This window comes from Elephas maximus, chromosome 8 (assembly GCF_024166365.1).
Source record: "Elephas maximus indicus isolate mEleMax1 chromosome 8, mEleMax1 primary haplotype, whole genome shotgun sequence".
NCBI lineage: Eukaryota > Metazoa > Chordata > Mammalia > Proboscidea > Elephantidae > Elephas > Elephas maximus.
In genome coordinates, this window is record NC_064826.1 from 94,670,981 (window position 1) to 94,691,033 (window position 20,053).

At 37.3% G+C, this 20,053-nt stretch overlaps 1 protein-coding gene across 3 annotated transcripts in view; it reads left to right on the forward strand.

The window, feature by feature from the left end:
* BBS9 (Bardet-Biedl syndrome 9) overlaps positions 1 to 20,053 on the forward strand; it is a 511,186-nt gene that overhangs the window by 259,181 nt on the left and 231,952 nt on the right. For all 3 annotated transcript variants that reach the window (XM_049894336.1, XM_049894337.1, XM_049894338.1), the window contains one exon: positions 1,138 to 1,290. In XM_049894336.1, coding sequence (XP_049750293.1) covers positions 1,138 to 1,290 — 153 coding nt within the window. The remainder of the gene's footprint in view (positions 1 to 1,137; positions 1,291 to 20,053) is intronic.

Genomic DNA, 20,053 nt, shown 5'->3' on the forward strand with positions numbered 1-20,053 from the left:
TTTTCTTTTTTTTTTAACAAGCACACCAGAACTTCTACATCTGAATGAGGGTTAACCGCTTAAAATACTCCCCAGTACCTGGCACAGTGGATGCTTAGTAAATGCTGAGTGATTAAATGTCTAAATAAATGAGACCTGACAGGGACTTTGTTGCTCTGAATATTTCCGCATTTCCTCTTTGGAAATTCCTTCAGCGGCTGTGTGAGATTCTGTTGAGTATCTCTATGGTGTCAAATCTTCATCCTTCCAGGACTGATTTGATCTTTGGAAATAGCCAATAGTCATATTTTGTGAATGGATTAGACAATGACAGTCATTGTTTAAAAAGCCCTAATATGTTAAAACAAAGTCACCAGGCCCACTTACTTACTCATTTGCCTTATAAAGAGACTCTGTAGACCATTATAAAAGGGAAATTTCAAAAGAATTTTGAACATCATTCCAGTGAACATTGGTTCCCTAGAGTGACTGCTTTTTAAGGAATCAATACACATTTCAGTCCAGAAGCTATGCTTGTGTATGTTTGTGTGTATATGTATGTGAGAGAAAGAGAATATCACTCACCTCACTTGCCTACCACCCCCTGAACATTCTAAGAGTATTGACTTTCACTTATTAAGACTAATTTTTTTAATGCAGTGTTAATTAAAGGGACAATTTCAGGTGACAAAATCCAATTAAGAATAATCCTGCCATTATCAATTGACATTATTTGGATTTTCCCTCATCTTTGTATGCACATTTTTTTTTTGCAAGCACATCTTTGGGATAAATTCCTACACAGGTATTGCTACGTCAAATAGTTATTTGTATTAACTTTGCGGCAGAGAATGGGAGAAATTCCTATTCATTTTTTCCTCTAGCTATTTAATCAGTTATCCTACAAACATTCATTAAATAATCTAGCTTTTCCTTAGCGATACTGTCATTTTTACATTTCCACTTGATCTTTTCTGCTGTACTATCCATGTATTCATGTACCAGTACCACACTGTTTTAATTATGAAACATATTAATTTAAATAATATGTTTAACTCTCTTCATTACTCTTTTTCAAACTTTTATTGTCATTGCCTGTATCTTTGAGCACGTTTCATTATACACATTTAATCTGAATTTAAGAAATCTTCTTTGTAGCTGCGGATAAATGGTGAAAAATTAGAAGAACTGTTATCTGAAAGAGCTGTACAGTTTCGGGCCATTCAAAGACGACTGTTAACAAGGTTCAAAGATAAAACACCTGCCCCACTCCAACACTTGGACACCTTGCTAGATGGAACTTATAAGCAGGTCAGAGTAATTTTAATGATATTTTCCCACTACTGGATATAATTTTTTTTTTCTCACCCTAGAGTCAGGTACGAGAATATCAAGATAAGGTATTTCTTTCCTGTGCAGTATAGAACAGTATCTTTCAGATTGTTGTGAGGATTTCTGATCATGCATGTAAAGCAACTAGGCACGTAGTACATGCTTGTAAATAGTAACGATTAGGTTGAAAATGGAAGCTGTTGTGATGAAAATTATTAGAATGAAAATAAATTATTAGACAGTTTTTTTGAACATTTTATTGTGCTTTAGGTGAAAGTTTACATAGCAAATTAGTTTTCCAATCAATTCATGCACAGATTGTTCCATGACGTTGGTAGTAATCCCTGCAATATGTCATTACTCTCCCCATTTACCCCCTCCGTCCCTCCCTGCCTTCTCATTTTTGGTTTTGGGCAAATGTTGCCCTTTGTGTCCGTATAGTTGATTGTTCCAGGAGGCACATACTTCACCAGTGTTACTGTTTATTCTACAGCCGTATCTAATTATTTGGCTGAAAGGTGGCCTCTGGGAGTATTTTCAGTTTCAAGGTAGAAGGTTGTCTCAGGCCCATAGTCTTGGGGGTTCCTCCAGTCTCTGTCAGACCAGTAAGTCTGGTCTTTTATTTGCCCTTGAATTTGAATTTTGTTCCACATTTTTTACCCATTCTCACCAGAGCCTTCTACGGTAATCCCAGTAGTGGTAGCCGGGCACCATCTAGTTCTTTTGGTAACAGATTAGAAGAGGCTGTGATTTATATGGGCCATTATTAGACAATTCTTACTGCATCCCATAATTATCACCATAATTCTCTGATTGTCTTGTTGAACTGCTGGTTTATACTTCTAGTATTAAATCATTTGATATTTGCAGATGAAATTCTTAGGCAGCCCTTTGTCCTAGTACAAAGATTTTTTTCTTCCTCTTCCTGACTTTCTTTCTACTTAGGTCTTATGATTTGCATGACTAGGGTTATCTGGAGGCCACTTTTAAGACATTATCTCCAAAGCTATTCAAAATTATTATCTCTGGGTTGAAATTATAATTTAAAATTTTTTAATTTTATGGAAAATGTCTCACTATAATGAAATCTGCTTTGAATGACTATATAATATGTTCCCATATGTGTGCATATCACTATCCTGTTTCAAAATTGGTGGTGTGAATGTTCTGTTGATTTTTTAAATGAACTAAGTATTGAGATAATTTCACATTCATATGCAGTTGAAGCTAACAATACAGAGAGATCCTGTGAATCCTTTACGCACTTTCTCCAAAAAGGTAACATTTTGCAAAACTATGGTACAATATCACAACTAGGAGATCTGAAATCCATAGATTTTATTTTATTCAGATTTCCTGGTAGTACAGTGGTTAAGAGCTTGGCTGCTAACCAAAAGGTCAGCAGTTCGAATCCACCCGCAGCTCTTTGGAAACCCTACGGGACAGTTCTACTCTGTCCTATAGGGTTGCTATGAGTCGTAATGGACTCCATAGCAATGGGTTTGGTTGTTTTGGTTTCATTCAGATTTCCAGTTTTACTTGTAGTATGTGTGTGTATATAATAAGTTCTATACAATTTTACCACATGTGTAGGTTCGTGTACACCACCACCACCGTCAGGGTACTGAACAGTTCCAAGACCACAAGGCTTCCTCGTGCTGCCCTTTAATTACCATGTCCTCCTTCCTACTGCCCGCCCCCACTCCATTCTGTTGATTTTGAAAGGTTAAATTAGACTTTTTTTTTCCTAGAGTTAGTTTTCCCAGAGGGGGAAAAGAAGTAGCTTACGATGTTTATATTGATAATATATTTGTCTTGGTATTTTCATGGTTATTTGAAACTTATTAACAATTTGAGGGACAGTCTGTAGCAGCAGTGGCACATTGGAAAGAACTTTGGGCTTGAAGTTCAAATATCTCAGTTCTGTCACGTATTAGCTTTGTGGCTTTTGGCAATTCCCTACTCTCTCAGAGCTTCAGTTTCTTTCCATAAAATGGGATTGATACTCACTATATTGCTATGAGGAGCTGTGGTGATGAAGTGATTAACAGCTTGGCTGCTAACCTGTGGCAGATCGAATCCACCAGCCGCTCCTTGGAAACCCTATAGGGCAGCTCTGTCCTGTCCTATAGGGTTGCTGTGAGTTGGAATTGACTCGACGACAACAGGTTTGGTTTTTTATATTGTTATGAAGATTGTATTCTGTAATATATGTGGAAATACTTAGTAAATTGTTGTCCAAAAATAATCTGCCAATTTCTTTTGTTCTGGAGTGATTATATGATTCCTAGTTCAGTAGACACTGATGCCCTTTCTGCTCCACAGCCCCTTCTCTCTTTAGTATACTTTTTGTTTTAGTTTGCTCCCCCTTCACCCCTCGTACTTCTTTGATCAGTTGTCTATTTCATTCTTAGGCCTACTGCTATACCTGTATGCAAAGCTGTTGGCCTTTGGGGCTAAAGAGATACTGAACCTTATCTTTAATGATTCTGTATCTTTTTGTAGATACAATGGCAGGCGGGCATCTAATACTTGATTTAATGTTTTCCAAATTTTCTGTATAGTAAGACTTCCTTTGTATTATATGCAATTAAAGTGCTGTTTTTATTTTTTCCTATCAGTACCTAGTAGTTCTGCAAAATATTCTTCTTTAGTTAGCCAGTTCCCCTATTGAAAGGCATTCCCCTACTGATTGTAAATAATATTTTACTATAATAACAATAGGACAAATAATTCTATAATGACTATCCTTGTATGTACATTACTTTTTTGCAAGCGCATCTTTAGGATAAATTCCAAAGGGTTGGAATTTTCCATGATTTGTAATGTTATAGACAAGATGATCCAAACCATATGTTTTCACTTGAATGTATATTTTTAGATCCTCACTTTTTTTAGATTAAAAATAATGAACACACTTTTGAAAGGAAAACATAAATGCAATAAGGAATTTGACTTAGCTTTAATGTTTTGTTTTAACTCACCATTCAGTTTTATTGTATATATTGATGCTATTATAGTGAGAAAGATGTTGATTGTTCACTTAGTTTCTCCAGCATAATAAAGACAATTTTAATTCTTTTTAGTTAGTTTTTAATAAAATGGTTAATACATGAATATAATTTCCCTATAGAAAATTACAACATTCTAGATAATGCTAAATCACCATTTGGTCTCTTATCTTCTGAGAAGTATAATCATCATTCTTATCTGTTTTTGTCTTTCTAGACCTTTTTTTTTTTTTTTTAGTTTAGAAATGAGATATTGTATTCTGATGTTAAAAAAAACAAAAACATAAAGTTTCATACAGTTTATATTAGTTTATCTTTTTCTCCTAATGGTATATGTTGGAACTCTTTCCATGTTAATGTGTAGATCTGCTTCTCTGTTGGCAGTGGTTGCATGGTATTCTATAATACGGATGTTCTGTAGTGTGGACAAACCATAGTTTATTAATGGACAGATCTTAATAACATAGTTGTAAAGTTGAGTCTGACACTGAAAAACTCCTTTTTAGACAACTTACTGTGACCAAAGAGGCACATCTCGTAGCTCCCTAACACATACCTTCTGTTTAGTGTAAGTTTTTCTTATGTCATTATACTATACATGGATAGGGCACATGACCCTTGGTGGATTCGTCAAGCCTATGAAATAATGAGCCATGCTGTTTCCTAATGTTCCAATTTAAAATTAGTTTTGCTACCTCTTTGGTGTTCTTGTTTTCTCATGTGTGGGGAGCTTTTCATTTTTCTTTTGGTCCTTCTGTGGGTCTTCCAAAACCCAGTGCTGTCAAGTTGATCCCGACTCATAGTGACCCTATAGGACAGAGTAGAACTGCCCCACAGAGTTTCCAAGGAGCGCTTGGCGGATTCAAAATGCCAACCCTTTGGTTAGTAGCACTTGACCGCTACGCCACCAGGGTTTCCTCTGTGGGTCTTAGTGCCACTTAAGTTCTACCAGGAGCAGTAAGATAAGCATGCTGAGCTGTGCGATCAAAGATTTTCGTTTTTTCCCTCTTGTCACCATGCACCTGGAAAATTCTATATTGTCACCATTTAAGGAAGCAATGATAATTGGTTTATGTGAGAATATAGGCAGAATCCAGTATCCTCCTAAAACTAGAATGTAAATGCTATTAAGGCAGGGACTTTTTTTTTTTTTTTAATCTTATTTACCACTATATTCTCAGCACTTAATATACTTCTTGGTACATAGTAGGTGCTTAGTAAGTATTTGTTCTATGAATGAACACTATTTCCACTAGCTATGGTAATTTCTTGAAACTGTGTGTCTCTGATAAGGATGACACCACAAACAACAGAGCAGCAGAGAATTCTTTCAGTCCAGGCTCAAGAATCGTTGGATGACTTATTCTATGCTCAAAAGCTACTACAAAATGGAAACTCTCTTCTCTCTTCCTAAATAATATAGTTGGAGGACTCAGGCAAACTGTCATAGCCAGGAATGTTTTATAGCTGAAAAATTCATGACTGAGAAATCTTTTCTTTTTTTTTTGTGAGTGCGTTTGTACATGCTGAAGTTAAATACAGAACAATCATTTCTCGAAACACCTGTATGCAATAGATAGTTGTTGGGGTGGAATTCATCAGAGTCTTACTGGCATGAGAATTAATTGGGCCTTTTCAGTATTAACACATGTCCATGAGCATGAGAAAAAAGTTGATTCTCTTCTTTTCCTACTTAGAGAATTTTTGAGCTCTTCTTCTTGGAAGGCAAAATTTCTTTCTTAAAACATACCGTTTGAGCAGCTAGAACAAGGTATAGAAATGTAGGACTGGAGGGAGTTTGGGAGTCTCGTGGGTCCTAGACGTTCCAGAAACTGCCATGAATTCCAGTAAAGTCCTTATGACAAACTGAAAGTGAAGCCCAAGGTCCTTTGTGTAGGAATGCTTAGGCACTGATTAGTTGGCTGTCATGTGTAATAGAGCTAGCTCATGGTATGTTTGCAGGTTCTGGGGTCAAAATTTGGTTTACTAGCTCTTCAGTCAGTAATGGTAGCTATTATTACTTAGGCACCAAAAGGTCAGTTTACCAGGTACAGAGGTAACTAAAGGGCAGTGAGGGCAGTATGGGATCTTTGCCCTTGGTGTTAAGCAGTAACTCTGGGTACCACTAGCTTATATAGCAAGAGAGTGAAGTAGGTCTCTAATCCCTGAATGACCTACGGTTTAGGTGCCTTTGATTCTGACCCAGCAAGAGCCTCTTAGAAAAAGCTACTGTTTCTAAGGTTGCGGTAGGAGATTCAACATTGATTCCTTGAAATTAATGCTAATAAATGCTCTAGGGTTTGAAGTGGCACATCTGACGTATTATAGTGTAATGATTACTCTAGAGTCAGATTGCCTGGGTTCCAGTCCTGACTTTGCCACTTGTTAGCTGTGTGGCCTTGTGCAAACTATTTAAGCAGGCAAACAGAAAACAAAACCCTCTCCAAGTGTCAGTGTCCCCACCTGGAGAATAATAATTATGGCTTCCTGCGTGGGATTGTTGTGAGAGTCAAATGGAGTAAACACATAAACCACCCAGAATATGGCAGTAAGTGAACTCTCAGCAAATGTTAACTACAATTCTTGGGAATATTCTCCATCTTTATTTGACCAATAAGTTATGCCATCTCAAACGTGATTCTATGAATTGATCAGTCAAAAGAGGTTATAATAATATATTATCTCCCTGAAACTGTTATCTGGTAACCTTACAAATCTAGAGCTCAGCTAAGAACCAGGAATATCCTGTGTCCTCAGGTACATCCCTCAAACTACTTTAGCCTACCTGCTTTGTATTTTGTTTAGTTCCAGAGAAGATATCAAAAGAGAAGGGGCATCAGGACCATGAGCTCAAGTGGTCATCTTCCCAGAATCCCTGATTGTTTCATTTGAATATAGTCCTAGAAAGAAAATTGCCTAACCAAAAAATATTTTATATACACGACTTCTGAGATTATATATATATGCATGCACATATACATATATACATATATTATGTGGGTTTATGTATATATACATATATATCCTTCCGGAAATGTTGTATCAAATTGTAGTTGTACCAGCAGTATGTGAAAATGTCTGTTTTTCTAAGTATTATTACTTGTTTTGACTTTTAACTGGTAAGATAATATTATTGCTGTTTACTCTTCATTTCTTTGCTTGCCAGTGAGGTTGAGAATTTTTCACAATTATCTTTTTCTTCTTTTGTGATTTACAAATGTATGTTGTTTGTTCAATATTCTTCCAAGTTCTTCATCTTTTTCATGTTATTTTGTGTATATTAGGAATGATAATCTTTTATCCTACTTTTTTATATATAAAAATGCTTTGTGTATATTAGGAATGTAATCTCTCATCATATAGAAAAAAAGTTTTACCCAACTTATCATTTGCCTTTTATTTTTATTTATAGTAGTTTTCTGACATAAAAAGTTTTGTTCATATTTACATAGTAAAATCTATCAATCTTTTTCCTTTAGATTTCTCTGCCTAGAAAAGCCTTACCTATGCCAAGTATACATGAAAATCAACCTGTAATTTATTTTAACATTTTTATGCTATAATTCTTTATATATATATATGTGTGTGTGTGTGTGTGTGTGTATTTTAATGCACCTGGAGTTTATTATGCAGTTTAGTGAAAATCTAATCTCCCGCCAAAAATGGTGAGAGCTGTTTATCTGAGCCTCTGCTTATTGCATAATCCATTCTTTCCCTACTGAACTAAAATGCTACCTGTATCATTTAACACTTTCACTGTACATACAGCAAACCATCCCAAAGCTTGGTGACTTAACATAACAACATTTATTATTGTTCTTGAGTCTCTGGATCAGTTGGGCAGTTCTACTGATCTGGGCCATAGTTGGCTGATCTCAGCTGGGCTCACTCGTATGTTTGTGGTCAACTGGTGGCCCAGCTGGGGACTGGATGGCCTAAGATGAACTCACTTTTCTGGCAGTTTGTTCACAATTAGCTGAGGTTGATTGGGTCACATTTACCTCATGGTCCAGCAGGCTACCCTGGGCTTGTTCTCATGGTAGTTATGGGTCCCACTGCATAAACCCTTTACAAGGCTCCACTTGTGTCATATTCCTAATGTCCCATTGACTTTGGCCAACCCAGATTATAAAAAGGGGTAGGGAAATGGACTTTGCCTCTTTATTGGAGAAGTAGAGTATTGTAGGTATTTTTATAATCTATGCTACTTCTTTTTAACATATACCAAATTAATGATATGCTTAAAATGAAAATATTTTTAAAACTTTTCTTTTTTAAACTTCCCTAACCCTTGAACTTAGATTTTCTGTATTGATGGAAGTCTTATCTCCTGTATTCTTGACTTTCAAATCTAAGTTTTTATTGTTATTAAAACCTTATTTCACTCACTGTCACAATCACTTGTGGTCTATGGACTCTAAAATAATTTATCCTACAATTAATTATGTTTGTAAAGAGTTGTTTACAAGCAAATAGCGTCTATGGTGTCCCCAGGGTAGTGAGACTGTCCAAGTACTTGCCCACATGCTTAATTACGGTCATTTGCTTTAGAGATGAAATCTGTTATCCAGCCTCCTTGTAGGTCCCAGCCTTAAACCTGTCTAGGACTGGCTTCATGGGCATGTGACCTGTGTAGATGCACAGAGCCTCATGCTGGATTTGATTCTCTGCAGTGGCTATCTTGAAATTCTTATTAATTTTTAAGCAATTAAAAAAAAAAAACACAAACTCACTGCTGTCGAGACAATTCCTACTCATAGCCACCCTACAGGACAGAATAGAACTGCCCCATAGTGTTTCCAAGGCTGTAAATATTTATATAAATGGACTTCCATATCTTTCTCCCACAGAGTAGCTGTTGGGTTTGAACCAGTGACTTTTTGGTTAGCAGCCGAGCGCTGTGCCAGCAATGGGCCCCACATTTTTATTTTGCGCTGGGTCCCACAAATTATGTGGTTGATCTTGGCCCTGCCAGGATGCCAACTGATTTCCTTCCTTCCTTCTTTCTTTCTTTTTCTTACTTCCACTCTCTCTTTCTCTCTCCCTGTTTCTGTCATCCGTGTCGCTCTCTGTTTCTGTGTCTCTCTCTGACTGTTCTCTCTTTCCCCTCCCTCCCTCCCTTCCTTCTTTTTCTTTTTAAAGAGTGTATATATTTCACCAAATAAGTAATTGATAACAGAAGCCAACTCTTCCGACAGGGATTGGACTGGACTATAAGATAGAAGTGGGATACTAGTGAGGAGTGAGCTTCTTGGATCAAGTAGACGCATGAAACTATATGGGCGTCTCCTGTCTGGAGGGGAGATGAGGAGGCAAAGGGGGTCAGAAGCTGGCTGAATGGACATGGAAATAGAGGGTGGAGAGAAGGAGTGTGCTGTTTCATTAGGGGAGAGCAACTAGGAGTAGGTAGCAAGGTATGTATAAATTTTTGTATGAGAAACTGACTTGATTTGTAAACTTTCACTTAAAGCACAATAAAAAAAAAAAAGAATTGACAACAGATATATCAGAGATCAACCTTATATACCACTTAATTTCTGATGAGTACAAGAAGACAGCTGGGAGACCCAGGATTCAAATACAGAAGAGCTTTATTCCCACTACGCGAACACCACATGGACTTTTTCTAAAAGATCAGAAAAAGTAGATACAGTGGGCATCAGGGAGAGTTCTTCTCTTGACAGCCCAAGGGCATCTTTCTGGAGAAGGCATCTTAGTTAACTGGCAAGGAAGCAACCATCCACAAACGGATACCTTATTTGGGAACATTATACTGCAACCAGGACTCCTTAGATCATCTCTGGGTGGCAGCCTCCTTTTAGACTTTCTGCAAGATGGGTCACTGGCTTTACTATGCATCAGCAATCCATATGTGTTTTGATGCACTACTGGGTCAGCCAACCATTTTTCTCCTATTTACAACTTTAAGCCATTTCCTGTATCCTGTATCTTTGATATAAGAAAGGGAGGTAAGGAAAGAAAGGAGAAAAATCCATGTTTATTGAGCATCTGTTGAGTCTAAGGTGAATTTCATTAATTGTTTCATTTAATCTTCATAATCATCATGTGAGAGTGGCATTATTGCTCCTATTTTATGGAGCAAGAAACTGAGCCTTTGAGCAAGGTTAAGAAACTTGCTCAGCGTTGCATAAATATTAAGCAATCTGTTCCAAAGCCCATGCTTTACAATATCATGTGGCATTTTTAGTTTAATCATTTCCAGGTGGGGCATAGACAGCCTAGGTTTTCTTTGGCAAAACAGTGGTCAGGTTATAGAAAAAGGAGATGCACACGAACTATGTGTACATATTCATGGTGTGAACGTGTATATTCATGATTACATAAGAGTCATCGTGTATACACCTATCAGAAAGGTAACAGGATCTTCTGGACAGTTACCCAAAGTCTGATCTTACATCCGGAACTTGAGTTTCCGAGGAAGAGGTTGCTTCATTCATTTGTTAACTTATCCTGAAGTTCACTTTCTTTGTCACCAAATGCTAATGCTTATTGCATTTGGCAGAAGAGCTTTGGAAAATACATTCACTTTCATGTCATGAAATTTTCACGTCCATTTGTTAGTTGAAGCAAGACTGATTGGTTGAGTAAGTTGAGAGAGGGGAAATTAGACTTACTCTAACGGTTTGGCCCGTGTTTTGATGCTTTTATGTGTGCTGGGATTTCTTCCCCTCTCCCCGCCAATTTGAACACTAACCCTCTGTTGTAGCAGAGAGGAAATGTTTACTGATCTAAAAGTTTAATTGTGTCAGATGACATATGTGTGATGTAATGACTGACAGTCATTAATGGTTGAGAAAGGCACTTGGCTGATTTTTCTCTTCTGCAAAACAGAGGCTGTATTAGGCATAATTTTAAACAGAGATCCTGTGGTTTGGAGTTTGCTATTTGTTACTTTTTCTGTACTTAAGACTTCCTTCCACTCTGTTTATTTGTATGGTATTGATATATAAAAAATCATTTTAAGTCACGCAGAAGTCTGAGAGCTTTTTGGTCCATGGCTTTTTAAATGAGCATGCTTTTGGCTGATATCACAAAGGAATATGGTCTGATGGAACTGTTCAGAGGCCAGCTGTGCTCATTGCCATTGCAAGTAAAAACAGCATGCTGCAGATTGAGAAGGTGCTATCAGGGATGTAGCGATATTGGTGGCTTTGTTTTCCTTAGGACCATTGAAGGGCTGAAACCATGTTCTCTCCCTGAAGGATATAGAATAAACAGGTGAGAAAGAGAGGGTGCAGAAATTTGCAGCCATATGTTTAGGGATTAACGAAGGTGGCGAGTTAAAGAAAAAGAGTGGAGTGGCAATAAAAAAATGGAGTATGACAAAAAAAGGTTTGTATGCTCTTACACCAGAATTCTACTCTTGGATATTTAAGAAAATAGTTCTCAATTAAAAAAAAAAAAATCATGAAGGTATTCATTTATAATATTAATTACCTTTGCAAAAAATTGCAAACCAGCTTTCTATAGTTGGAAAATTATTAGGTTTATTGCAGTACTACCGTTTGATATGAGGTAAGTGAGGGAGCCCTGGAGGCACAGTGGCTAACCTCTCAGCTGCTAACCGAAAGGCCGACAGTTTAAATGCACCAGCCACTTCGAGGGAGGAAGATGTGGAAGTCTGCTTCAGTAAAGAGTAGAGCCTTGGAAACCCTTTGGGGAATTCTGTTCTGTCCTGTGGGGTTGCCATGAGTCGGAATCGACTAGACGACAGTGGATTTTGGTTTTGGGTCTAATTATAAGTGACTGTTATTTTTAAAAGTGGAATAGTGTAAAACTTTTCATATAATTTTTTTAAAAAGCAGATTATGAAATAGTGCATATTAAATTACAGAAAATGAAATAAATGTTTCTATAATAGATGAGCATACAAAGATTTGAGAAAGGAATAGAAAAAAAATTCAAGATGGTGTACATTTGTTGGAGAAGACTTTTAAATTCTTAAGTACTTTTCTTTAATGTTCTGATAGTAATTTGATGAGCATAAAAATGTTAACTCTTTAAAATATGGGATGTGGCTTCCTGGCCTTCTTTGGGCTTTTCTGATCCAAATTGATGTGATTCTCTCTTTTGTATATATCCTGTAAACTCGTTTATTTACTCTCAGAATGTTTAGAGCTTTGGATTATCATTCCATATATGAGTTAGTTTATTTCTATTCACAGAAAAGAGAGCAATTAGATAACTGAATGGTATGCCTGAGTGATATGTGATATGTGAATAAAGGTGGGTGTTCTCTAACCCCACTAGTCTCTCAGCCATACTAGAGAAGGATATAGAGGTCTTTCCAAATTATGTAAATTTTCTAGATCAGAGTCAACCATAATCCACAAAGTGTGTAGGTTACAAGTATGTTCCTAACATATTTAATATATACACGTATATTTTTTATATGGCTATAGGGTCTTGCCCAGTGCAAGCCACAAATGCAATCCACATATGTAATTTTTAGTTTTCTAATGTCCACATTAAAAAGTAAAAAGAAAGAGGTAAAATAAATTTTAATGGTATATATTTTATTTAGCCCATATGTCTAAAATATTATAATTTCAATGTGCAGCCAATATAAAAAATATTAATGAGACATCTTACTTCCTTTTGTATTCAAAATCTGGTGCCTGTTTTACATTCACAGCACATTTGAAGTACTCAGTAGCCACATGTACCTAGTGGGTGCCTTATTGGATACTGCAGTTTTAGAAACAGATGATTTTCAACTCATAATTTTGTATTGTTTCTTACAGTATCTCTTTTCTTTGTTTTCTTCCCTTTAGTCCTTTTAAATTCTTTTTCATGCACAGATTATCACTGACCCAATGATTATCACTATCTGGGATGTGAATAGCAGGCAGTTGGAAAGCATTTTTAGGTGGCCAGTGGGCCACTAGGAATGTTTGCTCCTATAAACTATACTTTCAGGTATTGTTAAAAAAAAAAAAAAAAAAAGATCAAATTTTTTGTTACAAGACTTGGGTCCTAGTCCCAGTTCTTTCTGGCTCTTTGATTATAGGCAACTCACTTCACCTCTTTGATTCTTAGCTTCTTTACCTTCAATGTTGGGCTCCTTAGAACCTGTGCCAGCAGTATCCACCATGGTACTTGTAGTAAAATTCTTGATAAATGTTTATTGCATCTGAATAATAGTTGTGGTAAGAGACTTGGAATCTTACATTTTTATTAGTTCAGCATTTCAGAAACAGATGGGACCTTCATGGTCATCTGGTGCCAGCCCCTAGACTGGGGTGTGGTTGTTGGTCAGTCAGCATGTGTTGGGTAGACTGTAATGATAGTGATCTAAGTTCTAGGACCCTATGAGATGGAATTAGTTTGCAGATGAGATAGGTAAGTACAAATTATTATAACATTGGAGTTATGCTTCCTTGGATTTAGGTACGTAATGCTAATTGACATTAATGGGGGTTATACATAGAGCAAGGAAGAATGGACCTATACTGATAAAATGCATTCTAATTTTAATATCCTTCTGGTATGCTTTACTTGCCTGGGGCATGTGCATTTTTTTGTTTGTAAATTGAATGCATACTTCTTTATCTCCATGCTCTTCAATCAGTATTTGAGTTTTCTGCTTGGTAGTGTTAGCTTGAACAACTGCCTAGATTGTAACTTTACTATTAGGATTTTATCTTGGCAAATTCATCAGATCAGAAATTTGATCATCTGTCTGAAATAAAACATTCTAAGCCAGAAGTAATCAGGGAATACCTTTTTCTGCTAGAATTTCATTCTATTTGTTGTTTGATCTTTAAAAAAAATTAATCCTTTGAGATACACTCAGAAGCAAGATGTTTCTAATATTACAATAAAACTATTAATGGACCCATTATAAGGAAATGAAAAATCTTATCTTTTTGTGTCAGTGATGAGAGAAAAATATATAAGTGGCCTCTAATTATCTGTAATTGCATGAGGTTTTCTTTCATTTATGTTATCTATCTTCCTGTTTAATCCCATCTAGCACAATTATTCCTTTTGTATTAGCTTTCTGTAAATGGAGTTCTGAATGGTTTCAATTGTGAATCAGCAATTATTACAAACCTTACAACCCCACCCTCCGCTATCCTGCCTACCCTCCTTTGTCTCTCTCTCTTTGAATAAAGAAAAACAAAGCCAGTTTTCTAGAGAGGTTATTTTGTAATCTTTCTCAATAAAAGAAAAAGATATACTGTTTTTATAAGAGCATCTGTGAACAGCTGAGAGTTACATCAGTCCTGGTATATGTGTCTCAGAGTATGTTAGTGCTCTGAGTGTCCCTTGAAAGTACCAAATGTAACCAAGGCTGATGTTTCTTCAGAAACGTATTTTTGTGAGACCCAACTGTATGAACAGGAACGAACTAGTAGTAGGTAAAAGGAATTTTATGTAATTAAAAGAAATGAACTTTGAACAACAGACTTTATATGAGAATCATTAGTAAAATTAATAAAATGTAGAGTAAAATCAGCAGCTATCTGATTTCACTGTGCTTTCTGATGGGCCACCTGCATTGTTGTTTTTAAGTTTCCTTTTCCAAATCTCTTATAGCAGGATGCTTACGCCCCTGACCCCCCCGACCCCCCCCCCCCCCCCCCGCCGACCAAATCTGGGACTGGCTTCTCACCAGGACTTAATATTCTTGTTTGGTTGAGTCCCCATTTGAGTTTACCAATCATAGCATGTTACCCTTCGGTTAGAATGGTAGGTTCAGTGGCCATATTCTTTTCACTGGACCATCTCCTTTTCATTCTACCTTTGTGATTCAAGGTAGAGGTGTATAGGAGGGTTGGTCCTGGTAAAGTCTAGGCCCATGGACCAAGAAAGCCCACGGGGCCAGCCATTATGACTTTAACTTTCTACTTCTCTGACATATTATGATAAGACTAGTCTGAATTGGAATTCATTTCTCCCCCCCCATCCTATTCTCATATCTTTAGGGGAGCCCTAAAAAAAAAAAAAAATTTTTTTTTTTTTTTTTATTGTCTATAAGATTAAATTGAGACTTCTTATTCTGGCATTCAAAGGTGTCTAAAAAGTGGTACCCAACTGCTAATTTTACCTCCTACTCTTTATTTCTGCAGAACCTACATGCCAATCAAGCTGTATTATTTTCTTTATTAAAAAAAAAAGCTTTACTGATGTATAATTTGCATACAACAGCAGTCATCCACTGTAAATGTACAGTTCAGTGATTCTTAGTGATTTTATAGAGTTGTTCAATCATCACCAGAATTTAATTTTAGAACATTTTCATTACCCCCAAAGCTCCCTTGTGCCCATTTGCAGTTAATTCCCACTCCCACCCCTGCCTGTTGAAGTTGAGTAGATTCTAACTCATAGCAACCCTATAGGACAGAGTAGAACTGCCCCAGAGAGTTTCCAAGGAGCACCTGGTGCGTTCAGACTGCCGGCCTTTTGGTTAGCAGCCTTAGCTCTTAACCACTACGCCACCAGGGTTTTCGACTCCCACCCCTAGTACTAGGGATTACTGGTCAGCTTTCTGTCTCTATAAAGTGGCCTTTTCTGGACATTTTATATAAGTGGAATCAAATAATATGTAGTCTTTTACATCTGGCTTCTTTCATCTAACATGATGTTTTTGAAGTTCATCCATGTTGTAGCATATATCAGTAGTTCATTAGTTTTTGTTGCTGAATAGTATTCCATTGCATGCATACACCACACTTTTGCTTATTCATTCGTCAGTTGTTGGGCATTTAGATTGCTTCCAGGTTTTAGCCTTTATGAATAATGCAGCTATGAACATTCATGTACACATCTTTGTGGGAACGTGTTTTTATTTCTCATGGTAGATTATTATGAGTAGAATTGCAAGATCATATGGTAAATTTATGTTTAGTTTTTGGAGGAACTGCCCAACTGTTTTCCTTAGTAGCTGTATGCATTTTATATTCCCACCAGCCATGAGGGTTCTGGTTTTTCTATATCCTTGCTAAGCTTTGTTATTGCTTTTTTTTTTTTTTTTAAATTGTACTTTAGATGAAGGTTTACAGAACAAACTGGCTTCTCATTAAACAAGTAGTACACATATTGTTTTGTGACATTGGTTGCCAACCCCATGACATGTTGACACTCTCCCCCTCCTCAGCCTTGGGTTCCCTATTACTGGTTTTCCTGTCCCTTCTGTCTTTTCATCCCAGCCCCTGGACTGGTATGCCCATTTAGTCTTATTTTGTTTTATGGGCCTGTGTAATCTTTGGCTGAAAGGTGAACCACAGGAGTGACTTCATTACTGAGCTAAAAGGGTGTCCGGAGGCCCATACTCTCAGAGTTTCTCCAGTCTCTGTCAGACCAATAAGTTTGGTCTGTTTTTTTTTTTTTTCTTTTTTGTGAGTTAGAATTTTGTTCTACATTTTTATATGATCTGTCTTTTATTATAACTATTCTAATCAGTGTGGAGTGGTATCTCATTGTGGTTTTTAATGTGCATTTCCTTAATGGCTAATGATGTTGAGCCTCTGTTCATGTGTTTATTAGATTATCTCCTCTTTTGACCAATGCACCTTATACATTTCTTCCACCATGCCGTTGCCTGTGCTATTCTCTCTACCTGTATTCTGCCTTTCTTTCCCCATATTCCTTTGTGGAAACATCCCACGAAGTCCATCTTCTCCCTGAAGCCTTTCCTGATTTCATCCTGCCCCTCAAAGTTATCTGTGATCTTTCCCGCCTTGTCATGGACTGCATTGTGTCGCCCAGAAATATGTGTTGGCTTGGTTAGGCCATGACTCCCAGTATTGGATGGTTGTCCTCCATTTTGTGATTGTAATTTTGTGTTAAAAAGGATTAGGATGGAATTGTAACACCACCCTTGCCCAGGTCACATCCCTGATCCAATGTAAAGGGAGTTTCCTTGGGGTATGGCCTGCACCACCTTTTATCTCTCAAGAGATAAAAAGGAAAGGGAAGGGAGTGGAGGGGGAGACCTCATACCACCAAGGAAGAAGCACAGGGAGCAGAGTGCGTCCTTTGGATCTGGGGTTCCTGCACGGAGAAGCTCCTAGTCCAGGGGAAGATTGACAAGAAAGACCTTCCTCCAGAGCAGACAGAGAGAGAAAGCCTTCTCCTGGAGGTGACGCCCTGAATTTGGACTTCTAGCTCATTAGACTGTGAGAAAATGAATTTATCTTTGTTAAAGCCATCCACTTGTGGTATTTCTGTTATAGCAGCACTAGAGAACCTCTCATAGCATTTATATTATTTTGCCTGATATTACAGTTACTTGGGTCTTACCTCTTTTCTCCTAGTGAGCTATATACTCTGGTGACTGGGACTGTTTCTTTGCTTGCCTGTAAGTACACAGCATGGTGAATTGCTTGGAGGAGTACTCCATGGCTGTTTGCCAAATAGACTTGCAGAGAAAGGTGTATGTAAGGAGGCTTCATTAGTTAATAATAAAGGTAGGTAGGCAGAGTGGGTTCAGTTTCCATTCTGCATTAGTGACAGCAGACTACTTCTCCCTTTGTGAGGACCACCCTTCAATTTATTTCTGTGTTCTTTGCTCTCTTTGGGACATGGAATCCAGTACCGATCATCTCAAATGTTTTCTTTCCTATAGCCATGAGTTCCTTGCTCTTTACCTTCCTTTTCTTTGGAAAGCCCAGCCTCATCAGAACACTGTTTGTGTTCTTGCTGCCATTAGAGATTTGTGGCTTTCAAACTTGTTTGCCTAAAATTTCAGCTTCACCTTGGTCTCCCATTTCTGTTAGCCAGTCACCCCCTTCCCTCTTATTCCCAGGAGTCTATTTTTATATCCTATTGTTTTTATTTTGTTTAGTTTAGTTTGGAAGATTGAAACCCTCAAGGTTGATCTCCCTCAATAACTCACCAGCCCCTCTAAACTCTTGTCTATATCCATTCCCAACTCTCCTGCCCTCCTTCCTGTCTTAAAGGATGAGATTCCTTCCTCCTCTTTAAGACCAGACTCCTCTTCCCTTGACCCCTTTCACCCTCCACTAGCTTCTGGAGTACTGATTTATTAGTCAGTTGCTCTTGCTCTTAAGTTTTCCATCTCTCCCTCTCTCTGCTCCTTCTCTGCAGTTTATAAACATGCTGAAGTTTATCCCAACATAGACGTGCCTCCAGATTCTTTTTGTTATTTCTCTAATGTGAACCATCCTTTCTTTTTTCTTTCCACACATCATCTCATAAGAACTGTCTACTTTTATATTCTCTGCTTTCTTACCTCCCACTTCATTTTTCCACCCATGCTTAATGTGACTTTGCCTCAACTGCTCCACTTGACCTTTTGATTGCCAAATCCATGAATATGTTTTGGTTATATTACACTACCTTTCTATCATGTTTGACACTGTTCATTCCTACTTTTTGAAACTCTTGCCTGGATGCCTTAAAACTGTAGCCATTTCTACTACCATTTCTTTGTTCTCCTCAGAGACTACTCCTCCTCCTGCTTTTAAATGTCTGTGTTCTATCTGACCAGTTGATCTCCTCACTTGACATACTTCCACAGTCTAGATAATTTCTAAATGATTCATGTAGTCCCTTGTGTTACATTTTGATGAAAGAACCCTGGTGGCATAGTGGTTAAGCTCTTGACTGCTAACTGAAAGGTTGGCAGTTTGAACCTACCAGCTGCTCCGTGGGATAAAGATGTGGCAGTCTGCTTCCGTAAATATTACAGCCTTGGAAACCCTATGAGGGCAGTTCTACTCTCTCCTATAGAGTCGCCATGAGTCCAAATTGACTAGATGACACACAACAACAACAACACATTTTTGTAACAAAACCTTATTTTAGATAGTGTAGAGGGGGTGATAAAAAATAATCAAATTAGTTCTGCCTTCTTCCATATTCATTGAATATATTTATCTGCACTAGAATATATCAAGTTATGAAAGATAATATGGGCAATGGAGAAATGGAGAAGATTTTTTTATGTAATTTTATTTTGAAGCATATTTTATACACCATATAATTTACACTTTGCAAGTGTTAAATTCAGTGACTTTTAAAAATAAATTTACCAAGTTGTGCAACCATCACCATAAGTCAGCTTTAGTATATTTACAACATTTTGATCATCCCAGTATGATTCCTTATGTCCATTAACTGTTAGTCTTCATTCTTTACTCACACCACCTCAGGAAACCACTACTCTACTTTCTGTCTCTATAAACAACAACAACAAAAAGCCCTAAAGCAATTTCAGTAGTCAGCTTTGACTCTTGGCGACCGCATGTGTTTCAGAGTAGAACTGCACTTCATAGGGTTTTCAATGACTGTGATCTTTCAGAAGTAGATCACCAGGCCTTTCTTCCAAGGCACCTTTGGGTAGATTTGAACTACCAACTTTTCGGTTAATAGCTGAGTGCTTAACCATTTGTGCCACCCAGGCACTCCGTTTGGTCTCTGTAGATTTGCCTTTTTGTATACATGGAAGCAGACAATATGTGGTCTCTTACATAGGGCTTCTTTTATTTAGCATAAAGCTTTTGAGGTTCATCCATGCCATAGCATGTATTAGTACTTCATTCCTTTTAAGGCTGAATAATATCACATTATATGGGTACACCACATTTCATTTATCCTTTTATCATCTGATGGACATTTGAGTTGTTTCTGCTTTGGGGCTATTATGAATAATGCTGCTGTGAGCAGTCATGTACAAGTTTTGTGTGGACCTATGTTTTCATTTCTCTTGAGTGGAATTGCTGGGTCATAGCCAGGCGTTC